This window comes from Agaricus bisporus (assembly GCF_000300575.1).
Source record: "Agaricus bisporus var. bisporus H97 unplaced genomic scaffold AGABI2scaffold_15, whole genome shotgun sequence".
NCBI classification, from domain to species: Eukaryota; Fungi; Basidiomycota; class Agaricomycetes; order Agaricales; family Agaricaceae; genus Agaricus; species Agaricus bisporus.
In genome coordinates this window covers 541,041-563,764 of record NW_006267350.1, presented here as the reverse complement: position 1 = coordinate 563,764, position 22,724 = coordinate 541,041, and the positions used below count along the sequence as shown (strand labels likewise).

Genomic DNA, 22,724 nt, shown 5'->3' with positions numbered 1-22,724 from the left:
CTTTCCTTTTCGATTGCACGGCATTCGCATGGACGTCAACCGGCGGTACAACATATAGACCATTCTCTTTCATGGCTACCAATGCAACTGCGCCGCTACGGGTACGAACAACTGCTGTATTCCCCTCAAAACTAACGGATGATCCCCGTGATACAAGCTTGGAGACCGAGATCAGGTTTGACCTCAGTTGCGGGGTATGGAGCGCATCAAACAAAATTATCTTCGTTGGCGCCCCGTCAAGAGAAGTGAAGAAGCCAACTTCACCCGCACCCTCTATCAGAAAAGTAGAACCTTTGCCTGCGGAGTTTCCTTGTCGAGGTGGGATCATCGGAACATATGTAGCGAAGAGTGATTTATTAACGAAGCAATGGTCGCTCGCCCCGGAATCGAGCAGAGTAATCACGTCGTAAGGTAGAGTGGAAGTAGTTGTATTCAATGTGGTACTAACACTAACTCTCTGATCCTTCCCCGTTACGCAGATCTCAGCATATGGTCTCTCAGAGACACTAGGGGTTGAAATCAAAGAGCCGTCAGGATTGTTGGAAAGTACTGGGAGGGTAGATGGTACCTTTGGCGTATCGTCGATTGTGTCCGTGATCGCAGCGAGAGCGAAGACCTTCGGTTCGTTGCTTTCCGTCTTCTCCGTGGTGTTGGTAGTGGCGTTGTTTGCAGAAGGTTGATATCCTCCGGTAGCAGTGTTGCTGGCACTACCTCCTGCTCCCCCACGTCGTCCAAAACCAGGCGGAAACTGCCCGGCCTTTCCACCACCTGGCCAGTAACAAAACTCGATGGTATGTCCCCTACGACCACAATTGGGATTGGTGCAAGTTAATTGACTGTTTTGGCTTCGTTGACGGTTGCGATTGTTCGACTGTGTGGTAGTAGTTTGGAGAGCTGAAGTAGTCTGCGACGTAGTGACTCGATCACGGCTGACTCTGGCCCAATGGGTTAGAAGTTGGCTTATAGCCTCCCGCGACGTTTTGGTGGTGTACAGAGTAGCAACAATGGAATCCCAGGAGCGGGGCAAGGAGTTCAAGATAATTGTTCGGAATGCTTTATCGTCAATTTTCGCCCCAAGAGCATTTGCGTTTGACCACTTAGTTCTGAGGCGTGATATGAATTCAGTGAAATCCTGCCCGTCTGTGTATACCATATTTCTCAACTCCATTTCGGCGTTAAGGGTAGCAATCTCGGATGCGACCTCATAGGTGTCGAGGTACGACTTCCAAGCATCGGCTGCTGTTCCTCCGATAGAGATACCAAGGCCGATAGGGTCGGTTGTGTTGTAAATGAGGAGACCCATAGTCCAGGCATTGCGGACTTTCCATTCGGCAGTGCGTGGGGTGGTGGATTCCCATGGGGTCTCAGAAGGTGTGGAAGTAGTGGTAGCTGTAGTCGTAGTAGGGGATGGTGTTGTCGTGATAACAGGGATGGTTTGTGCAGAGTTAACAGTGGCTGGATTAATGACCGTACCATCGAGGTACCCAGACACGCCTCGCAGCTCCGCAGCGATACGAATCATTCCGCTCCATGACACCCAGTTGGTGCCATTAAATTTCGCCGTATCAGCGAAAATAGGAGGAGCGCTACCACCGGTGTTGTTAGACATCACAGTGTGTTAAATCAAGTAGAGGTCTGTATGTGAATAAATTCAAAAGAGCTCGGGGCCCATAACCTAAAGTGAAGTAGACTCAGTGACAACGTCGTGTGTTGATCACTATATATATTTACCTAAAGTGAAGTAGACTATATACTAGTAAGTACGAGTGAATCAGGAAAGTAAAGACAGCTCACCTCAGTGACAACGTCGTGTGTTGATCACTGAGGTACAAAATATAAAGTTCTAGCTATAAGTAATCCGGCCACCTGTGCCGACGTAAAACTGTATAAGTTATAGGCAGAACTGTATAGTTATAAGCAATGTAGAGCGGAACGGTCGAAAGAATGTTAAGAGCGATAAAATTAGAATAGGAGAAATAGATCGAAAAGGAAATAACAAGTTCAACTGATGAATACTCATACGAGTGTTGAAGCATTCACAACACCTATGATGGTTCAGTCAATGAAACAGAAGAAGAGGGGGGGGGGGCATCAATAAAGAAACTACTCAAAAACGTAAACGTGGTCCAGAGGAGAAAAGTAATAGTAGACGGAAGAGGCTGCGCCCTCTGTCGACATTTGCGAGTTACGAACTTTATGCAAAGATGTTAGAGGATGACCGGATGATAAGATATAATACAGGCTCTTACGGTAGTCATCCTTTCTTAGGTCAAGAAATGTAAAATAAAGCTAACACAATGACCGAGTTGCCCAACAAAGCACAGTGGGGCACGGGGGTGTAAAACCGCTGCCCAGCGGGTATGATGAGTCTTCTAGAACGATGCGACATTCCCGCAAATTCTATGGTAAACAAGCTACCAGACTCTTGGCTTTTCGATTCTTTCCGTCTCTCTTGGAATGGCGTCGCATTATCGCTATTAGGCAGTAAGCGATGCATACGCAACTGCGTTGTTCTGGAGAAGATAGGTGATTGAATAATAAAAGATGTATAAGCTCCTACAGAACATGGCCTAGCAACTACTCGATAATTGCACGGAGCAAAGTGCCCCTACAGATATTTTGAGTTAATGCTTGTTAGAATTACCGTTTAGCTATAACACTCACCTGGTACTTCAAAAGCGTCACTGTCACTGTGTCTCATTGCTTTTTGGTCATGGCCATAAAATCCAAGATAACGCGATCCATCCCATCCAAATCAAGTTTGAGTCCTAGTCCCATGGCATACTCGCTATCAAATGTGGCGGGCCAGGATAACACAATACGTCTGTTCGTTTCATCATCTTTAAAGTCAATCAATTCCAGGGTTTGAGATCCTGCAATCCTTTCCAATGCATCAAGCATGTCTCGAATCGTTACAGTGAAACCCGGCAAACAGACAACACGTGTGTGAGGAAGGAATTTATGGGCTGGAATCGTTCGGATTAGAACAAGATTCTGAATGGTCGTTGCTGGTGAGGCTAGCCACACAGCGAGATTCAACTCCGGAGAATCTCTCGAGTTGCCAATGGGACATGTAGCTCGTTGACCACTTAATGGTTCCCGGATAATGGCTAAGAAGAAGCTGATTATGGAAGTCAGTTAGAGGTGTAGTGAAGAACTTACCTGAGAGGAAGGATGAAGTTGCCGCGGCCGGCGGACCTGGGCGCACAACAATCGTCGGGAGTCGACAAATACGGCCGTCGACAAAACCTCGACGGGTGAATTCATTGATATAGAGCTCACATGTGAGCTTTTCCATGCCATATGCACTCTGTGGAATGGCTATGGTAGACGGTGTCACAATTTTGGGCTATGTTACAGAATAAGTTGCGGAACTACAAAGTTAGATGATACTTTATTGACGAACCAGTGGGCCACCATAGACTGCGAGTGAGGAAGTGAAAACGAACTTGATCACTTTACTCGCCCGAGTCCCATATTCTCGTGCGGCCTGGAGGAGGGACACCACAGAGTCGACGTTGATCTGAGAGGCAGGAATGAGAGAAGGAAGGCGAATTAAGCGTAAGTGGGATTAGAGACCTTGAGACCAAGATCAAAGTTATCTTCAGCGCCACGGGACATAATACCATGCATGCAGTATATCGTGTCCGGAACGCCGAAGGCAGTCTCAAACAATTGGCGAATTTGACCAGGATCTGTTAAGTCCACTTTGAAAGTCTTTGCCTGGGAGTTCGGAGGAGCATTAGGTTCAGCGACGTCGGTCAAGAGGAGGCGAATGGGGTGGCTGGCATTCTCGACTAGCTTTTGGCCCAACTAAGTATCAGACCACGATCAGTGCCTGGAAGACGTCTGAAGCGCCAGATATGCTTACTAGGCTACCCAGAAAGCCTGCAGAGCCAGTGATCAGGATAGTTTCTGTGGACATGCTGGACACAGAACTCTAGTAGGTAGAGGAGGCATGGGAAGAGCACCAATGTGGGCGGAGTGAACGGCCCGGAGCACTCATTCCACGTAGTTAAATTAAGATTCAACTGATGCGGTTCAAGTTGGTTGGTATTCTATGGTTGCTGAAAACCAAGAGCCCTACTATGACTTCAAATTGGTAAAGCAACCGGCAACCAAAATTAGTGTCCTGTCAACCCGGAGGAATCTATTATTCGCTGCAAAAACGAAAAAACGAGGTATTCTTGGCTTGAGTCGAAGCGGAGCGAAGATCTTCAAACGCGGAGTCCTCCTTGTATCACTTTATCTATCTTGATGAGACTCGCTCTTATGTTTCAAGAGATAGCACCGTCGCATTATCACTTTCCACCATCAAACATAGACTTCAAGTAGTATATTGGACACAAATATTAAGCAAGGTTGATTATACGACAAAGAAAGTATGAACGGATTAAGAATTATACTAAATAGATAGACGATCTATAGTGTTATTAGGGAGGTGAGTTACTCAACTTCAATCCTACTCTCCTCCCTTTCTCCACAGACGAACGCTCCAGCCTCTCTTCACTTTGGTCATACTGGCCACACCTACGTCATCCATCGCTTGAGGGCTAGCCGAGACAGTATCCGCATACTGTGCAACCGAGGGTAGCGAGGTTGTGGATACATTCGGAGAAGGCGTATAATCTACATTACGACTCGTAACTCCGGTTGAGAACTTCGTGCACATAAACTGTGTCCGACAATCTCCGCGACTCTGGTTTCTCTTGTTCTTTTTACCTATTTCACTACAACCGTTCTTCCTATCTTCACCAAATGAGTGAGGGGAGGGGGATCCGGCACGCGACGGAGGTTCCAGTGGATGTGTTTCAAAGAAGTAATAGATGAAGGGTGCGGCTGATGTTGGCGTGCTTGGCAGACTATCATCTGTGTCATAGCCTTCATCATCCCCGTAAGAATCACCAAACTCGGTTCCTACGTCATCTGCTTCAGATTCCCAGAAGGGTTTGCGAATAGCAAACGGACTTTGGGTGGATTTTTTGGTGTTTTTGATGAGCGGAAACGGACGATAGTCGGGATCATGGAGTGTGCCCTGAGGATCGACGTAGGGCACAATGTGAGTGAACGTCGAATCCCCGCTGTTGCATCTATATTGAGAAGACAGAGGGATGGAGGAGAGGTAGGACGGATCGAGGAGGCGTGCGTCTTCGCTAGTTAAAGGATTTGAAAGGGAGTTCAATGACGAAGAAACAGCAACAGCAGTTGAACCTGTCGTCGCCGTCGTGTTGTGGGAGCTCACAGAGCCAGAACGGATGAGTGAAAACGTCTCCCAGGATGGACGGGACATAGAAGTGGATTAGGCGGTGGTGAAGATGTATAGGAAAAGAAGGTAGAGGCCAGGGGGAGGGGCACAGGTCTGGTGCCGTCAAGGTTGCCTTTTGTCCTCGCAGTGCCCCTCTTCGCTTCGTAAGTGATCGTCGTCGGAGATCGGAATGGGGTGCTAAGTTTGGCTTAGCCTTTTACTGGTCTGCGTCTGGAAATGCCAAGGAAATGCTACAAAGATGACGCTGAGTGGTTCGTAAATAGAAACGAGGGGGTAGCAAGTAAAAGATTACGAACCTCTCGGCAGATTGTCAGCAGAGACCGAACAGTGGCTTCGAGGCTGCGGACAATTAGACTATCGGAACTGACGATGGCGACCTTTTCGCTTGTAGCCTCGGCCTCATGCTCGGTTTCGGGGCAAATGAACGGATCAAAATCGTAATTAGGTGATACTGTACACCTCTCCATCGTTGGAATTCAGGTTAAATTCGGGCAGCTTAAATGTAAGTACTGAAACGAGAGTGAGCCACGTTTGGATTGTGAGCTCGCTTTCCACGTGTCTGCAGGAATTGTCCACACAATTAAGTTGTAGAATTGTACTGATCGCGACGGCATGCATGACCCTATGAAAGGGACGCATATCAAGAATCCAGGCCTTATTGGTGTCGTCCTTTTCGTGAAGAGCAGTCGGCCTACAAGTCTTATAAAACACGGTGCATAGCCGGACAATAAGATGGAAACGCGCGCCATGATTAAGGGGGTGGATAGAAATACAAGAAGTCGAAGTATGAAAGGAGGTAGGTATCGGCTACACCTTGTATCTCCGCCCCGTCTTTGTAAAGAACGTTTGTAAAACATAGACTTGACAACTGCATGACGTCGCTTCAGCTTCGGGATTTTGGTAGCAGGATGAAGACGGGGTGCTTACACGGCCATGCCTACGACAGCCAAACTTTCAAATGTTGCGTACCAAAACAAGCGGCTAAGGTGGACGATGAAAACAATGTCGGGATAGTAGTCTATATGAAAAAACTCACCCCTGTGTCGACTTGACGATCGAGAAACCGCGGTTTTCTGACGTGTGGAAGCTAGAAACGGATCAGCTCGAGGTCAGAACCAAGTGGGTGGGGCTGACTGTTTTTGTAGACGTTTGATGCTTTGCAGCATCCCATTTAACCTAAATATACTCTCTTCCAAGGCACTTGTGTGTTCCGAGATTTGGCCAGCCTTTGCGGGAGCCTCGCGTCGTGGTTCGCTCTCAACCATGATGTCGAAGTCAACAAGCTTTTCGGTGAGGGTCGACATGTCATTCTCAAAGCAGAAGGTGTATTCGCCGACAGTATTTGCGGTGAGGATAAAGTCGCCCTGGCGCTCGCGCTGACCGTCAAGAAGGATCTTGTCATTGGGGTCTTTGACTTCATAGTCTATGTCAAACGAGCCACCAGATTGCACCTATACAGAAAGTTGTTTGCCCTGACGCATGACCGTCCCACAATAGTACGCACAGCAAAATAAAACTAGATTGACGATTGAGTAAATTTACACCAAGTGTGGGTAGGAATTCTTACGCCAATCTTTTCGCCAGCCTTGTCAACGTCTGCATAGAAGCATAGCTTTTCGTTTGCAGCAATAGGTGTCGTCAGGGCTGAAGCATGGGCGGTGGCGGCGAGCCATGCGCTGAGGAGAAGAGAAAAAAGAGAAAACATTGGCGAGCAGCGGTGCTGGCGACGACGACACGATGGATGTTCGGCGTTTGCCGGGGCCAAATAGGGCCAAAGTCAGGGACAATTTATGACGGAATTAGGCTCCTATTTTGTTATCGGCCTCCCATGTCTGTCTACTACCACACCCGCCTCGCTGACCAGGATCCCTTCCCCGCAGACCTGACTCGCATACTCACGCCCTGGAATTATCTTTCCGTCTCTCCAGTCCCCCAAAAATACCAGCGGACGCATCTCCTGCCTTGTTCTGACTCGCCCCGGACCTTTTTGGACACACCCTCACCACGCTCGCTTGTTGCTCAGGATCTTTCTCGTACCCCAGTGCTCCTGGAATCTGACGCAGACTACTTTCTACAGAGTACGCCTTTCGAGAGACAATTTGTGGTCTCCGTTTCTCCGGGTTGGCTTCAGCCTCTCCAGGAAGTCTCTCCAGTTGTCCGGGCTTCTTCTTCCCTTGATGTGGTAGCGCCTTCACCAAGGGACGTTTCAGTATCTCCTGCATTAGAACTGCGTTATCCTGTTCCTGTACCAGATCCATCTAGTGATGGGGAGTCCGAATCCGACGATGATAATGGCTTTTCTTCGGACGACGGCGTTTCGGATGCCGATGCCGAGGGTGAAGACGATGACGAAGAGAACCCTCAAAGCACAATTTATCAAGTAATGTCGAGGGAAAATTCCTTTCTTCGGAGGCTTCATGTCGTTACCCCCGCTTCTCCGGTTGTCTTGTCTCCTCCTCGCAGCAATACAATAGCCCTCCAGTCGCCTTGCAAAATTTCGCCTCAGACCCTATCTTCGCTTTCTTTTGAGGCCGCCTATTACGCCTCGACTTCCATTAGAGACTCTTTCGTTAATGAATCTGACTATCCTGCCCCGCCTTCCTCCAAAAGATCCTCTGTCCTCGAAGAGCTTGCCTATCCCGTGCCGTCCTCACCAAAGGAGCCTCTCTCTGTTGAAACACTTGCGTATCCCGAGCATCTCGAAGATGGCCTTCCCCTGCGCTCCGGGGATGTTCGTACCAGCCTTCCAGACGGAAGCCCGCCTGTGACTCCCGAGCAAGCTTGCTCGGCCTCTCTTCTTTCCCCGTTAACGCCTTTGACTCCGCTGACACCACCTGTAACTCTGACTCTCCGCATTCCGATTCTACCTACCCGGCGTACCACTCGTTTAGTGTCCCAAAAACGTAGACTTAGTGAAGAGATGTCGACGCCATATTCTGCGCCTTCCAAAAGGGCCCGTCTCTCGCGCGATACTTCTATCCGTAGAAAATCTGTCGTCTCTGATGTCGTTGCTGCCTCGCCGCCTCCATCCGCTATGGCTACTGGTTCTGCTCTAATTTATTCTACTCGTTCATTTCCCCAGACCATCATTATTTCCCCGAAATTTCCTCTCTTTTACCGGCGATACCCAATCAGCTCGTACTTTCAACCCCCGGAGTTCAGGTAAGTTGCTTCTATATGATCCGGATAACGCAAGTTGATCGCTTTGGAAGTTCTCCGCTGGTACTCTTTAATCTGCGTGACCCAGGGGGCACCTACAATCACCCTAGGAGTGTTTTTGATCTTTACACTCCCCGGTTCGTCAAGGGAAAGGGTACAGGAAAGCTCGGTCTCTGCCCAATTTGTGTCGAACCTACTCATCGTGGGGGCGAAAATAAAAAGAATTGGCTCGCGATGAAATTCAGTGCATTCAAGTGGTGAGGGCCTTTGTTTTTATATATAATATCCAGGTCCTTACTTCAACTCCAGAGTCGTTCTGTGTTATTTTAATGTAATCAACGACTAAGAGCATTTAGCTACCACCTGCAATATTCCCATGGTAGGTTTACCAGTTCAAACATGGCGAACGCGGTTAACGGCGGAACAGGTATATCGGCTGCAACGGGTCGTCCGTTCCCACCTCCGTCCGACTTTCAGGTTGTTCCGCGCCCAAATGCGGCGAAGAAAGAGAGGTTGGAAGTTTTACACGGTAAGTGCCAAAAATGCAGGAAATGGGTTCCAGTCGAGGGCGTCAAAGACGTTGAAAGCAAGGTGAGTTTATTTGTTTTTGCTAAGATTGAGCGATGATGCTGACAGGCAGAATAGGTTAAAGAACTCGTGTGGTGCGTCCTGAAGCAGTTGGTTGTGTTATTGATTTGTGATACAGGTACAGGTGGAAGCATGCGGCGTCTTGTTATCATGAGATACCATGTGAAGGAGATGAGCGTGATTACTTTGAGAAGGATGAAGTGTTTGCGGTGATGGAAAAGTATCATGTAACGTAGGTTTGAACGATGGATAATGCAACAACAGTTTGCGTTGATATACATTGCAAGATTGCCAATTAGTGAGGACGCGACGGATAGCCAGTCGAAAAGTAATAAAATATAAACGTATCGTATGATCAGTAAGACTCCAGGGCCTGACCCCCATACTCGTGTCAGAGTATGGTGCACTTGCGCTCTTTCACGACCCTTCCCCATCGACCCTTCATACTCTCTTTTAGGGCGAGGGTGAAGACGTCTTTGATTCCAGTGCCGGTCTTTGCAGAACACTCGATGTATTTTGCGCCAATCTCCTTGGCCACTGCCTGGCCTTGTTCGGATGTGACGGTGGACTGGCCTTGAGCATGGAGCATTCGACGGGTATAGTCGTCGGTTCGTAAGTCAGTCTTGGTAGCGACGAGGATTAATGGTACGGATTCGCAAAAGTGGGAGACTTCGGGGTACCACTGAAGAGAATGAAAAGATTTGAGTTTGAAGAAAAGGGAAATAAGGCGGACGGACCTTGTCGAGGACGTTTGCTAGACTAGTTGGGAAGTCTACTGAGAACACGACGAGGATGACGTCGCTTTCGGGATAACTTAGTGGACGGAGACGGTCGTATTCTTCTTGACCTGCTGTATCCCATAACGCGAGTTCGATTTGTTTGCCTTCGAAGTGGACTTGGGTGACGTAGTTTTCGAAGACAGTGGGTATATAAGCCTGTAAATTAGTTTTAATAATTGGATTAGAAGTGGGCTGTGAATTTGAGTTGGATACGGACTTCGGGGAATCTGTTTTCTGCGTAGACGATAAGAAGACAAGTCTTTCCACAACCGCCTATGAGTGGGTGGTCATGAAGAGATCAAGCCGGGGAGGAGGGTGTGGTCAGTTGACGGTGTTGACGGGGCACTGAGGGATGAGGAATACCGTCACCGACGACGACGAGTTTTTTCTTGAGGTCTGGTCTTCGTGATGTGGACATATAAAGCACAAGTGAGTTGTTGACACTAATGATTTGAACACAGTGGTCTTCCCTGAAGCACGTGATCGTACATGGATCTATTCTTAGCTGCAAAGATACTCACTCTACTCTGTGTCTGACGATGGCGACTGCCAAAGAGCGCCACTACTGGGCTCACCTCCGCGCTGCTCTCTCGGCGGGTCAATGGACGGCGGCCTACCCAGCAAAGGCCCCCAACGGCGTCGCTCTCTCATGGCCAGAGCTCATCCGCAAGTTCAACAAACACTGCAAAGGCTTTACCCACATCGCCGAGGTTGCGGCTCAAACTCAAGTTCTTGCCTCTCTCTTGTCTACCGGTATGGACGATGAAGATGTTCATGGAAATACCCTTCGCCCTCCCTTGGATCTGGGCGATGAATGTCTGGTTCCACGGAGTCAAGTTGAAGCGGCGTCGGTTGGTTATGAAGCCTTGCGAAACCTGGAGCCATCTAATGTGCGCTTTCTTTCAACTGTTCATGACCCCGCGAGGCTTATTATGTACTATTCAAGTCGTCAAATTTTGCGCTTGCGTATTACGCCTACGCTCTAGACAAACCTTCAGAATCTTTGGAATATCTTTCCAAAGTCCCAGATCCTGTGCTTCTCGTCCCCAATCCAGATCCACCGATCACCAGCTCCGGTCAGTTCTCGTTTTTCTCCCTAGCTCGATCTGTGTTGATTACTGTTGTAGCAAGTCATGCGTCTTCTGCTGTCACTTCTCACTCGATATTACCTGAAATTAATGACGGACGAGCCTGGGCTTTGACTGAAAGTTTCAGGGGCATTTGTCTTCAAGGTTCGTTTTTCGTTTTCGTTTGCTCGCGCGAACTGATATGAGAAGAACAGGCATGTCATATGAAAAACTATACCCTTCCGATCCACGTCGGGCACTTCGAGCATATCTAACCTCTCTTCCACTATTCACCATACTCACTTCGTCTTCATTCACCATCCTAAGCTCGACCACCTCAAACCAACCCTCTACCGCCACCACCACCACCATGCAACCATCTAACGGCAAACTTGATTTTACACCTTTTCTCCAATCACGTGAATTGTGGCGTTGGGTCGAACGTCTCTTATGGCGCGCCGTAGTTTTGAGTGCACAACTATGCCAAGTCCACCAACAACGGAATGAATCTTCGACAACGACTATCGATGCCAATGAATCATTTTGGACATGGTTCGGATATTATAAAATATGTTCTTCCGCTTGGCCAGCATCTTTCAGGACCGCCCATCGATCGACTGTTATCACCATTTTTCTTCAAGCTTTCGTTCTTCGATATCGCTCACATACACTGTCATTCTCTTCATCGTCGAATTGGTTACACGATGCGAGGTTTCTGGTACAAGACTATCGCGTTATTCTAGCCAGTAGTACAAAATTCCCTAAAGCGGGAGAACGAAATATCAAAGTCGAAGATTTTGTTGATCTTTGTGTCGCTGTTTGGGAAGTTGGTAGCGGGGGTAATGGTGAACGTAACGGTTGGGTCATCGAAGTAAGTTATGCCACTGTATATCATTTCTCATCTTTCAATCCTCTTTTGTAGATGCTTTGGTGGGCCACTCGATATACCTTCAATTCCCCAAAAATCTATCGGCACATGATCCGTTTATTCCACCTGGGCGGCGACACACCATTAGCGATCCGCACGCTCAAACTATACGTCCAGATCGTAAGCAAATCATATCAAGCTTCTAGCTCTGGTGCACATGAACAAGATATCGATTCGGACGTTAATTGGGTTGAGACTTTGGTTTTTGGCGTTAGGATGATTTGTAGATATGTTGTTGGGAATACTGGGTCTGATACTGAGGTGCATGACGATGATGATGAACTTCTAGAATATGCTGGGACTTTGTTTGAGAAAGCGAGGTCGAGATTGGATAAGGAAAAGAAGATTTTGGTGGCGAGTGTTTGGTTGGCTGAAGGAATTTGGTTCTCGGTGTTGGCTCTCAAGGGTACGTTACTGATTTTTTTCTGTAGAAACACTTACTTATTGTATGTTGTAGAAGAAGATCCATATACGAGACCTGAACGATTACGCTCGGCGAGAAGATGTCTGATTGAATCTATACAGATTCAGCCTACTTCTTCGGGATACTATCATCTTGCATTGGCTCTGATTCGTTCGACTTCTTCGCTATCATTACCATCCTCATCCTCATCATCATCATCCCCGCCATCGAGCTCAATCGCCGAAAAACAGGACCTCATACAACAAGCTATTGAAAGCGCGGGAATGGCATTAGAATCTGATCCTAAAGAAATAAGATTTTGGCATCTACTGGGGTTGTTGTTAAGTATACAACAGAAATGGAATGATGCCAAAGAGGTTTTGGAGAGAGGTGCCGATTTGGATGAAGAGTTTGAAGAGGAAGAAGGAAACTCCGAAGATGGAGAAGAAGAAGAAGAAGATGATGATAATGATGAAACTGATTCTCCAAGAGCTAGTCATCTCACCGCCAATACAACTGACGCTCCAAGACCTCAACATCTCCCCCGACCTCCCGTATACGTTCTCTCACCGAATCCAACCTCTATTCCTCCCTCATCTCTCCTCCTCAAATCCACACTTGAGAAAACACAATCGTCAAAAAGAGAGTTGTACGAATATAGTCTTCAGCTGAGAATGACGTATAATGCTTTGATGGAGGTTATGGATGGACCTGAGGGAGTTGAAGAGAAATGGGTTGATGTGTTTGGATGGATTGCGAAAAAGAAAGGTGTGGTCAACAATACGACTGTCGCATCTGAACGTGAGTTCTTTTCCTCTCATACTATCTCATATTTTAGTTGACGATTTTTTTTGGATTGTAGATTCCCATAGACATTCGATAGACAGTTCGGGACTTCTTCCTCAAACTTCAAGGAATAGTATGGATGAGAAGACTACCACTGTTACACAGACGCAAATTGAAATTAGAGTGACGGATGTTGGTGAGGCGGTATTGCCACCTGTACGTGTACCGTTATCTGAAAGTGGTGACGGGGGCGGCCAAGAAGATGAAGGACATCATCATCAACTTGATGGTCATGTTTCACCTATACCTATCACTATATCTCCTGCAACACCCGATTCAGAATTCGTTCAGGAAGGAAACATGACTTCCCCGGAAAACGTTTTGAGTTCGTTCGGGAACGGTGAATCGAATGGGCTACACGCCGGCGCTAGCAAGACGAATGTATTATGGGACAAGAGATCGTTATCCGTTGATCGAGGGGGAGGGGGAGGAGGGGGAAATAAGAAGGTTCAACAAGTTCAACAAATGTTGAAAGAAAGAGTGCATAAAGGGAGAGCTGGGATTAGTGCTGTCTCGAAAAAGATTGGACATGGTGTTGTTGTTGGGGGTGGAATTAAGCAACAGCAGCAACACCAACCGCATCAACATGGGAGTGGTGGCAGAAGAGGGAGGGGGCTGATGAGGATGAGAAGACCGAATTCCAGTCCTGGTTAGTTGTGCGATTTGCTCGTCTCTTTCGTTGGAGTGTTACTGAATATGTACAAAGATTTTCATCAAGTGATTAGGAGCGCTTCATTTCAAGCTTCTTCGATACATTCGCATTCTAGAAGAAGAATAGGATCTATTCTTCACGTTAACAATGATCATCGTTCTCCAACTTCACCACCGTTATCGCCATCACCGTCGTCACCTTCGGCTCTGCCACCTGTCTCCGCTACTTCCACGACAGGCAGCATTGTGGGCGGTGGTGGAGAAAACACGAAAACGAGTTCGACTGTGTCGCCAGAATTGAAGAAACCACGGGGGAGAGAGGCGAAGGAAATAAGGATGTTAAGTGATTTATGGTTGATGAGTGCTGCTACGTTCAGGAGGTTGGGGAAAATTGAACAAGCTAAAGGTGCTATTCAGGAAGCGGAGGTGAGAGACGAAGACAATCCCAATGTTTGGATTCAAGTACGCGGATTTTCATTTTCAACTTTCACTTTATCTTTATTGATTTCACTTTATCTTTTCGCAGTTGGGATTATATTATCTCGCCTTGGGACACCGTCAACATGCTATCGATGCGTTGCATAAGGCTTTGATGATTGATACTGATAATGTCGCTGCTACGGTTCATTTGAGTGGGATTTATTTGACGATGGGGATGATGGTGGGGAAGGAGGAAGGGGGAGCGAAATCGTCACTTAATACTCAAGAAGCGAAATCTGATTCTTCGGCCTCCACTACCACTGCTACAGATCGACCTCAGCAACAACGAAGACCCTCATTCACTCAGCCACCACCACAATTCGTCACTTCTGATCCTCCACATGTTCACCAATCCTCTACCCCCTCATGTCAAGAATCTCCATGCTACTCCTCCTGTTTCGACACAAATGTTGATCTCGCAGCAGGTTTGTTATCGCATCTCACCAAGGGAAAGGGATGGGACGTACCAGAAGCTTGGTATTATCTGGCTAAAGCTTATAAAGTCCAAGGGAGGAAGGAGGAAGAGAGAGAAGCGCTTATTAGAGCTTTGGAATTGCAGGAGGGAAGAGGTGTTAGAGATTTGGGAAGTGCGTTGGGGTGGTGCATTTGAGAGTAAGTGTGCATGTCTATTTTCTTGCGCTTCTTTATGGAGGTTGAGCTTAGGATTTTGTTTTGTTCTTGACGGTAATAGGAGGGAGCGTTGTACTGTCTACGAAGTTTGGGATAGCATATCAATCTGACATTCAGATCTCTGGAATATAAATTACAGGCCGATGGGTCACTCAAGGCGGGTGTGGTCAACATGTCAGTGATATTTATCGAAGAACAACGCGTACAATGTTGGATGGTGCTAGTCAAAAGTGTTCTTCCAAACAAAAAATTGTAGAGCTGGCACATGGACAATTTGGTGCATTCAAGAATGTTAGAGCTAATCTAAGCCGGGAAAATGAGACATCACGATTGTTCAGACGTAGGCGCTCCTTCAGGGTTGCATATTCCGCTTGGAGTTTGTGTAAGATTTGGTGGCACCGTGAAGTGGATTCCCCAAATTAGAGAGGGCCGGAAAAAAAAACATTGATTTGGGTTGGGTACCAGTCACTCATAAATGAATTCCCGCTACCTCTTGAATCATAGTGGGTTACATGTAGGATCCCGTAACGTAAATTTGCAGAGTCTCGAAACTTACCACGAATTCTACCAACGCGTAAAACATACTAATGGATTCCAACACTTAACTCGCAGGGCCGACTTGAAACTTCGCCGCTATCGATTCTGTTACTCAAGAGGCGCCAGATCCTCCGATCCGAGTGGAATCACATGATTTCGTTCATGTGCTGGATCGGAGGATCTGATCATCTGACGCCTCTTGGGTTGAAAAATCCATCCTAGACTCGTGCCATTCGCATTCCAAAAGCAAATCCATTCTCTCTAGAGTCTACACTATCTTTCTACTTTACCCAGTGCCTCCTTACCCCTCTCGATAGTAAAACCTCCCAGTGACCATGTACCACACCGACAACGCCACCCTCAACCTTAGGCCGCAATGGTGCCCCTACTGCCTTCAAGCAAAACCCAGCACAACATCCGCAACTCTGTCTCCCAGTGATGCATGGGAGGATGTTCTCGACGCTGAGATCGAACACACCGAGAACCTCATATCAAGGCTATTACTCGAACGATCGAGACTGTGTCGGAAAAGGAACGAATTACGATCTCCCATTTATTCACTGCCTCCAGAAATCCTCACCCTTATATTCAAGTTTGCATGTCCGCCTTTCGACTTTTCGCAGGCGTATGGTTTGTCCTCGCTTGAACTTGTCGAGCTCGAATATCCCCCCTCCCCCGACATCATCAGCGTGTTAACTGCAGTCTCAGCTCGTTGGCATAACGTTGTTTTGTCAACGCCATCTCTCTGGACATTGTTCGTCGCAGACAACGACGAAATAACCATCATGGGAACCATATTATCTCGTGCTGGTAACCTCCCAGTTGCTGCTAGCATCTATTTTCCCATAGATTCCATCGGGCGCAACTTTCATCCGGTCGTCCTTGCATCAATGAGTCTGCGGGAACAGGCTTCTCACATTCACATGCTTCACATACGTAATGCTTCAACCACTTGGTTGGCAGAGCAAATTCCTAGCTTTGTTAACCTCGAGCTCTTATGTCTTCAAAGTGATGACAGTATCGAAGACGAGTCGGTTTTGATCGACAGTTCATGCATTCGACTTGTCCTGAAAAATTACTCATGCCGCTTTTCCCTGTCTTGCTCCAAGATCGAAGTTTTGCATCTTGGTCGTATGCCAGTCGATGTCTGCTTGGAGATGCTTCAGAACTGCACTCACTTGATAGAGTTCAGGCTCAGGTATCCATGCAATTCTAGGTTTGAAGAGATACCGCTCCCTAGTTCCCCTTTCACCTTACCCCGCTTAAAACTATTTGAATGGATGGTGGATTATGAGCGCCGAGTGGACCGTGCAATGTTACAATACATCCGCATGCCTGCTCTGCGGACGCTTGTCTGGAATGAAGAAGATATTGGCTTTAAAACATCAAGCTCTCTTTCCACCTTTTTCTCGCACCTCCCTTTGACTTTGTCTGCGGTACATATAGTACAAGGCAGCATGATCCATTCAGATCTTTCGATATTCTCCCACGTTTCAAAGCTACAGTGACAGACAAAACCGTTGCAATGTTTATAACACCTTCAAAGATACTATTATAGCATGTGACAAACTGACCGTGACATCACGTAATTGACATCGTTTGAAAGCCATGCGTCTTGGCTTTAATTCGATAGTAATATCATTATGTAATTCTAAATATTCGTCGAAATACTGGCAATTTACTAACAAAGATGCATTGCAACAGTTTTGTCCCTCTCATTCACCAAGTATAAAGTCACCTGACTCTGTTGACTGACTTGAAAAATCAGCACAGCCACATTCAACAAAGATGAAAAGTCAGCACAGCCACACTTTGAGTATATATACAGAGCATCTTTGGCATGATTCTTTACAATGAAGCCCCTCACTCCAAGTCAGCTCTCTCATATCCTTTATTTGCTTGATTCAGGAGCATCAGCTCATGAAATTTCTACTTCTACCAGCATACATCATTCCACTATATCCAGAATTAGATCCAAGCACTGTCCCAACCTTGCTACATCCTCAGGTGGTCGTCCTAGACTGCTTACATCTTCTGATACCCGCTACGCTGTTCGCTTAATCACCTCTCAAAAAGCTGACAACGCTTCTCAAGTCAAGAGACTACTTGCCAACAGCTTGCCCCACTCAATTTCTACAAAGACCATACGTAGAACTCTTTCCCGCGCTGGTATGAAGGCTGTAGTAAAGGTTAAACATCCTTTGCTCAAGGCCAAACACCGCAAGGATCGCTTGGACTGGGCTTTAGCTCGTCAAAACTGGACTATAGAAGACTGGAAAAGGATAGTATGGTCTGATGAAACAAAGATTAATCGTTTGGGGTCAGATGGAAGAAAATGGGTGTGGAAAAAGGATGGAGAAGGCTTGAGTGATAGACTGGTGTCTGGGACTTTGAAGTTTGGAGGAGGTTCTTTGATGATGTGGGGTTGTATGTTTTGGGAGGGATGTGGCTATGCATGCCAAATTGAAGGTAAAATGGATGCTGATCTATATGTTAGCATTTTGGAGGACAATCTGGAGGATAGTGTGGAGTATTATGGGAAAGAAAGGGAGGATTTCATATTTCAGCAGGACAATGACCCCAAGCACAAGTCTAAAAAGGCCCAGAACTGGTTCAAAGAGAACAACATTGATTTATTGCCATGGCCAGCACAGTCTCCAGACCTCAATCCAATTGAACATCTCTGGGACCACCTCAAAATCAAGCTTGAAGAGTATGAAGAAGCACCTAGGGGAATTGGAGAACTTTGGACAAGAGTGGATAAGGAGTGGAATGATATAAAGCCTGAGGTGTGTCAGAATTTGATAGAGAGTATGCCTAGAAGGGTAGAAGCTGTAATCAAGGCAAAGGGAGGCTATACTAAGTACTAAACATAGAGATTTGTACTTGGTGAATGAGAGGGACAAAACTGTTGCAATGCATCTTTGTTAGTAAATTGCCAGTATTTCGACGAATATTTAGAATTACATAATGATATTACTATCGAATTAAAGCCACGAAGCATAGCTTTCAAACGATGTTAATTACGTAATGTCACGGTTAGTTCGTCACATGCTATAATAGTATCTTTGAAGGTGTTATAAACATTGCAACGGTTTTGTCCGTCACTGTACCTAACGTCGAGCACCTCTTTTTCCGCAGCTGCGAGGATGACTTTATGGATAATGTTTTTAGTGACCTGGGATCCGGAAAGTGCTTGGTCAGGAATCAAGAAATTCCGGTATTTCCAAAACTCAAATTGATTCGTATCGACGGTTTGTTTGGTGACATTGACCAGGCAAAGGTATTCAAAACCTTCCAATGGAGCTATTCACGGCCGTCGGGATCACTGCTGGGAAGTCCATTTCGATTAGAGTTTTCCAAGAATGAGGTTGATTGGACGTCTGACTTTAAAGAGGCGCTGATGAGGATGATTAAGAAGGGACATAAAGTGGAACTTTGGGAGAATTCGAAACCAGTGGACTGGCAGTGGGACGAGGCAATCTATAGTAGCTAGTCCGCTTTCCTCGTCTGGGCTACGTTTACCCTTCTGAGCAGTTTCTGGATTGATGCCTCCCCGTACCTCTTCTGTTTTATCAAATGAACCACCCTAGGCAATTAGACCATCAGGTATCTTGTCTAGGGAATGAGATCATCGTTGTTGGAATCTTCGATGAAGGAAAGCCCGTCTAGATCGCCGTCTTCCTCGGCTTGAGCATCTCCATTGTCTGAGCTTTTCTCGTCTTCGTCATTGACAAGGTTGTTATCTTCATTGTTGGTCATTGCGGCAGAGAAGTCGGCAGGAATGTAATCGTTGTCCTCATCGATGTCAGCATCACCATGAGAAAATAGGTCTTCATCTTCGCCGGCTTTGGGCATTGTCACCTTCATTGCCTATGGAAGAACGACATTAGTTTACAGATAAAGATAGGAGGACAGTTGTCACTATGAACCTTACAAATCCCAATCTCACTATCACCTCATCCTCTCTCCAACCTTAACTTGCTCGCCCTCATTATCATCTTTCCCCTACCCTTCCTATTCACTCACTTCTTCGTCTTCTTCTGCATCTTCGTCAATATGAGAGAGTATTCCGCGAGAATTGACGGTGCCAGTTTAGTGGTTGTGGTTTTAGGAAATACGACTTCGTAAAAAAAAAGTTGAAATGTGATGACTCTGTTCGTCTCAGCTTCACCATTTCTGGTCATATTCTCCAGAGTGCCCAGGGATTTGTATTGCGCAAAGGACTGCCTGGTACGAGAAACGTCAAAGCGCCGAGCCTCTCAGAGAGTGTGCCGCAATGGATGACTTTGCTGAAGAATGCGGTCTCCAAGGAAGAAAAAGATACGGCAAGATAATTTTCTGCAGATGCATCCTTTCTGTGAAAGCTTTTTCCACAGGCCACTAGGATACCTTTGAGAACGTCTGATTAAAAGGCGTGGTAGGAGGCTATATACTATGTCTTTGAGCCAGGAGAAGGTGCCGCAAATGTTCCGAGTTCCAACATGGCAAATGCCTATAGGTGTCCGTGCCTTCCGGTGGGTATTCCGCTTGGAGCTGGTGAACTATTCGGTACAATGGACTTCTCGATTTAATGAGTTGCTGATGCAGAAAAATGACGCGTGCGCTTCTGTCACAGTGACTGCACGTTCCATTGCCCCTCTTTAGACTTTCAAATTTCAATATTTTTCCAACACTGCCTTCGTCACTTCTTCATGACCAACAATCCTGCGATGTCGTGGTGTCCCTACTGCCTTCAAACAAAACCTACCGTGACATCCGCTACATCATCACCTAGAGATTCAGTGGAGGATGTCCTCGACGCTGAGATCGAGAACACAGAAAAGCTCATATCACGTCTACTCCGCGAAAGAACGAGACTGTATAGGAAAAGGAATGAAATACGATCTCCCATATGTTCACTACCCACCGAAATCCTTAGTCTGATCTTCAAGTTCGCATGTCAGCCTCTCGACTTTCTGGAGATGTACGATTGGAACCCGCTTCGTGCTTGGGTCGCGTCTCCCGATATCATCCGCGTGTTGACTGAAGTCTCAGCTCGTTGGCACAACATTGTTTCGTCAACGCCATCTCTCTGGACTACATTTGTCGCAGATGACCGTGACATGAACACCATGAAAACGGTTATATCCCGTTCTGGAAATCTTCCTGTCGCCGTTAGCCTCGACTTTCCTTTTCCAGTGGGGTCGGTGTCGCACAGGTCTCATACGACCATTATTGCACCAGTTCTGCAAGAAATCGCTTCTCGGGTTCGCATGCTTTACGTGCGTAACGCTCAAACAACCTGGTTGAAAGAATATATCCCTAGCTTCGTTAACCTGGAGCATCTGCGTCTTGATCAGTTGGATGAATCATATAAAGAGGATTCACTCGTCATTGGCAGTGCTTGCACTCGTCTTTTCCTGACATTTTTTCCGTGCCGCGTTTCCTTGCATTGGTCAAAGCTCGAGATTTTACATCTTGACTGTTTTCCCATTAATATCTGTCTGGGAATGCTCGAGAAATGCACTCAATTGATAGAGTTCAGACTCAGGACTCCTTTTGAACAAATCGAGGATGAAATCGAGGATGATTCGTCGCTTCCTATTGCCCCCTTTGTCTTACCCCGCTTAAAGCTATTTGAGTGGATGACAGGCGGTGACTATCATTTGGAGCGTGCAATGCTAGAAAATATCCGCATGCCTGCTTTGCGGACGCTTGTTTGGGGTGAAGAAAACATTGATGTGGAACCATCAGACTCTAATTCGATTTTCTCCGAGCACCTCCCTTCGACGTTGTCTGTGCTGCAACTACAAGGCATCATGGTCGATTCAAACATTTCGATATTCCCCTACTTCTCGAAACTCTCAAGCATCGAGAGCCTTAATTTCAAGGGGTGCACCGGTGTCTTCATGGATGGCGTTCTTAGTACCCTCGGATCTGAAACCTGCTGGGTTGGGAATCAAGAAGTGCCCATCTTTCCAAACCTCAAATCAATTCACATTGATCAGTTGGATGCTGGTATCGACCAGGCAAACATTTTACAAACATTCCGACGCACCTATTCACAACCGGCGTCGGAGTCGCTCTTTGTTAGGGCGACTGTGACTGTGATGTCACAGGTCACACCTGAACTTAAGAACTATAGAGGAAAGTGACAAAAGTTTATTAGGCGTGAACCTAAGAGAACTCGACGGAGTCTTCTACAAGTTTCTACCTACTTTATATACCTAGACTACGGCGCACAGACCAACTACCCTAGGTAACTTATTTATATACTGACATGTGAAAAGAAGTACGTATGGGAAAGTAAACTAATTATACATTTGACATGAGAAAAGAAGAGTGGAGTAAGAAGTAAGTAAACAAAAGTAAATTGATCATAAAAACGTCAACAGCACCAAACAAACCATAAAAGTGTCCACAAGCACAAACAACTCCTAAACCGGTAATCTACTCACACAAACCAATACGTCCCGAAGTAGTTACCTAACATCGCATCACATGGACATAGCACAAAGAATCCTGCTATCACCCAGTGTCGCGGTCCCCAGTATCCCCATCTCTGTATTACCCACGCCTTCTGTTCCTCCCTGTCCCACATTGCTAAGCATACTCTCCCACACCGTCTGCACCGATGATCCGATAGGTTCCAACCTGCCGGCCTGACCTCTCTTCCTATAGCCGCCGCCGCCCTTCTCCATTGTACTTGCTCCGCATGGTTCGGAGGTAAGAAAGATAAGATTAGATCGATAAGTTCAATAGGTAAGTCTGTAGCTTGCGCCATTTTAGCAGTATGCCGATAGTTTAGCCTCCGTCGAACTGTAGCAGCAGAGGGAAATTATTATGTAATAAAATATGTGACAGATGTGACAGCGTGACGCCGTGACATTCTGGCAAGGTTCTAACAGTACCCCCTCCTTAAAGTCGGCTCGAGTTCGCAAAACTTACGGTGGATTGGACTCCTGAATTTAAAGAGGAACTTATAAGGATGGTTGAGAAAGGGTATCAAGTGGATCTATGGGAGGATTCGAAACCAGTAGACTGGTTACCTAGGTGAATAAAGCGACAAAATATCGAGTAGTATATTGCAATACTAACGCCTATCTTGTCATAGAACAGTGAAGTCTCCATGAAGATGAGGCGTGTCTCGGTGCGAGGAAACAAAGGGAGTAAGCCTTTATACCCAAAAGAGCAAAAGAATTCTAAGGTAGACTCCTGCTCATGTTGGTGAACTTTCAGAGTAAACGAAATAAATACGTATGGTATTGAAACTGCGACGCTGGTACTACTTACAAGTGGTACATAGACATGCCGTCGACGCTCCTAGTTCTCCGTTTATTTTACCACATGTCTACAGTCATCCGAGTGGCCAATTGATATCATTTTCTTGCAATTTATTTCTGCGAAG

General features: G+C 46.5%; 10 protein-coding genes across 10 annotated transcripts; 4 read left to right on the top strand and 6 right to left on the bottom strand.

Moving 5' to 3' along the window:
• Window positions 1-497: 497 nt before the first annotated feature.
• On the bottom strand, window positions 498-1,609 carry AGABI2DRAFT_181495 (hypothetical protein; the record flags this gene model as incomplete). The annotated part of the gene is made up of 2 exons (XM_006457100.1): window positions 498-506; window positions 569-1,609. The coding sequence occupies 2 exons, from the start codon at window positions 1,607-1,609 to the stop codon at window positions 498-500; spliced, it is 1,050 nt and encodes a 349-aa protein (XP_006457163.1).
• Window positions 1,610-2,534: 925 nt separating this feature from the next.
• Window positions 2,535-3,932, bottom strand: AGABI2DRAFT_212470 (hypothetical protein). Its single transcript, XM_006457099.1, has 6 exons — window positions 3,872-3,932; window positions 3,580-3,813; window positions 3,407-3,523; window positions 3,163-3,349; window positions 2,665-3,110; window positions 2,535-2,608 (listed from the first exon to the last, which is right to left on the bottom strand). Exons 1-5 carry the CDS (start codon window positions 3,923-3,925, stop codon window positions 2,698-2,700), a joined length of 1,005 nt encoding a protein of 334 aa, XP_006457162.1. The 5' UTR covers window positions 3,926-3,932; the 3' UTR covers window positions 2,535-2,608; window positions 2,665-2,697.
• Window positions 3,933-4,320: 388 nt separating this feature from the next.
• Window positions 4,321-5,355, bottom strand: AGABI2DRAFT_139656 (hypothetical protein; the record flags this gene model as incomplete). The annotated part of the gene is made up of 1 exon (XM_006457098.1): window positions 4,321-5,355. A coding segment is annotated over exon 1 (373 nt), but the record flags the coding sequence as incomplete, so codon positions are not given.
• A 591-nt stretch (window positions 5,356-5,946) lies between these two features.
• AGABI2DRAFT_188842 (hypothetical protein) lies at window positions 5,947-6,972 on the bottom strand (the record flags this gene model as incomplete). Its single annotated transcript, XM_006457097.1, has 6 exons — window positions 5,947-6,134; window positions 6,194-6,247; window positions 6,303-6,353; window positions 6,401-6,717; window positions 6,771-6,782; window positions 6,834-6,972. Coding segments are annotated over 6 exons (634 nt in total), but the record flags the coding sequence as incomplete, so codon positions are not given.
• A 122-nt stretch (window positions 6,973-7,094) lies between these two features.
• AGABI2DRAFT_123026 (hypothetical protein) lies at window positions 7,095-8,686 on the top strand (the record flags this gene model as incomplete). The annotated part of the gene is made up of 2 exons (XM_006457096.1): window positions 7,095-8,428; window positions 8,479-8,686. 2 exons carry the CDS (start codon window positions 7,095-7,097, stop codon window positions 8,684-8,686), a joined length of 1,542 nt encoding a protein of 513 aa, XP_006457159.1.
• AGABI2DRAFT_196004 (hypothetical protein) lies at window positions 8,685-10,225 on the bottom strand. The gene is made up of 6 exons (XM_006457095.1): window positions 10,156-10,225; window positions 10,010-10,065; window positions 9,751-9,948; window positions 9,138-9,695; window positions 9,071-9,087; window positions 8,685-9,016 (listed from the first exon to the last, which is right to left on the bottom strand). The coding sequence occupies exons 1-4, from the start codon at window positions 10,208-10,210 to the stop codon at window positions 9,405-9,407; spliced, it is 600 nt and encodes a 199-aa protein (XP_006457158.1). The 5' UTR covers window positions 10,211-10,225; the 3' UTR covers window positions 8,685-9,016; window positions 9,071-9,087; window positions 9,138-9,404.
• Window positions 10,226-10,331: 106 nt separating this feature from the next.
• AGABI2DRAFT_123023 (hypothetical protein) lies at window positions 10,332-14,777 on the top strand (the record flags this gene model as incomplete). Its single annotated transcript, XM_006457094.1, has 9 exons — window positions 10,332-10,682; window positions 10,739-10,868; window positions 10,920-11,024; window positions 11,075-11,730; window positions 11,782-12,193; window positions 12,245-12,991; window positions 13,053-13,685; window positions 13,743-14,149; window positions 14,214-14,777. The coding sequence occupies 9 exons, from the start codon at window positions 10,332-10,334 to the stop codon at window positions 14,775-14,777; spliced, it is 4,005 nt and encodes a 1,334-aa protein (XP_006457157.1).
• An 892-nt stretch (window positions 14,778-15,669) lies between these two features.
• On the top strand, window positions 15,670-16,842 carry AGABI2DRAFT_123022 (hypothetical protein; the record flags this gene model as incomplete). Its single annotated transcript, XM_006457093.1, has 1 exon — window positions 15,670-16,842. One exon carries the CDS (start codon window positions 15,670-15,672, stop codon window positions 16,840-16,842), a length of 1,173 nt encoding a protein of 390 aa, XP_006457156.1.
• A 2,110-nt stretch (window positions 16,843-18,952) lies between these two features.
• Window positions 18,953-19,820, bottom strand: AGABI2DRAFT_123020 (hypothetical protein; the record flags this gene model as incomplete). Its single annotated transcript, XM_006457092.1, has 3 exons — window positions 18,953-19,207; window positions 19,572-19,701; window positions 19,771-19,820. 3 exons carry the CDS (start codon window positions 19,818-19,820, stop codon window positions 18,953-18,955), a joined length of 435 nt encoding a protein of 144 aa, XP_006457155.1.
• A 208-nt stretch (window positions 19,821-20,028) lies between these two features.
• Window positions 20,029-21,471, top strand: AGABI2DRAFT_123019 (hypothetical protein; the record flags this gene model as incomplete). Its single annotated transcript, XM_006457091.1, has 1 exon — window positions 20,029-21,471. One exon carries the CDS (start codon window positions 20,029-20,031, stop codon window positions 21,469-21,471), a length of 1,443 nt encoding a protein of 480 aa, XP_006457154.1.
• Window positions 21,472-22,724: the final 1,253 nt, after the last annotated feature.

Coding starts and splice junctions, on each gene's coding strand:
- AGABI2DRAFT_196004 (XM_006457095.1), bottom strand. CDS start 10,210: ATGTCCACATCACGAAGACCAGACCTCAAGAAAAAACTCGTCGTCGTC. Junction 10,066..10,155: donor ACTCGTCGTCGTCGGTGACG/GTATTCCTCATC, acceptor ACCCACTCATAG/GCGGTTGTGGAAAGACTTGT. Junction 9,696..9,750: donor TAGCAAACGTCCTCGACAAG/GTCCGTCCGCCT, acceptor CATTCTCTTCAG/TGGTACCCCGAAGTCTCCCA.
- AGABI2DRAFT_212470 (XM_006457099.1), bottom strand. CDS start 3,925: ATGTCCACAGAAACTATCCTGATCACTGGCTCTGCAGGCTTTCTGGGT. Junction 3,524..3,579: donor ACTTTGATCTTGGTCTCAAG/GTCTCTAATCCC, acceptor CCTGCCTCTCAG/ATCAACGTCGACTCTGTGGT. Junction 3,111..3,162: donor AACTTCATCCTTCCTCTCAG/GTAAGTTCTTCA, acceptor GCTTCTTCTTAG/CCATTATCCGGGAACCATTA.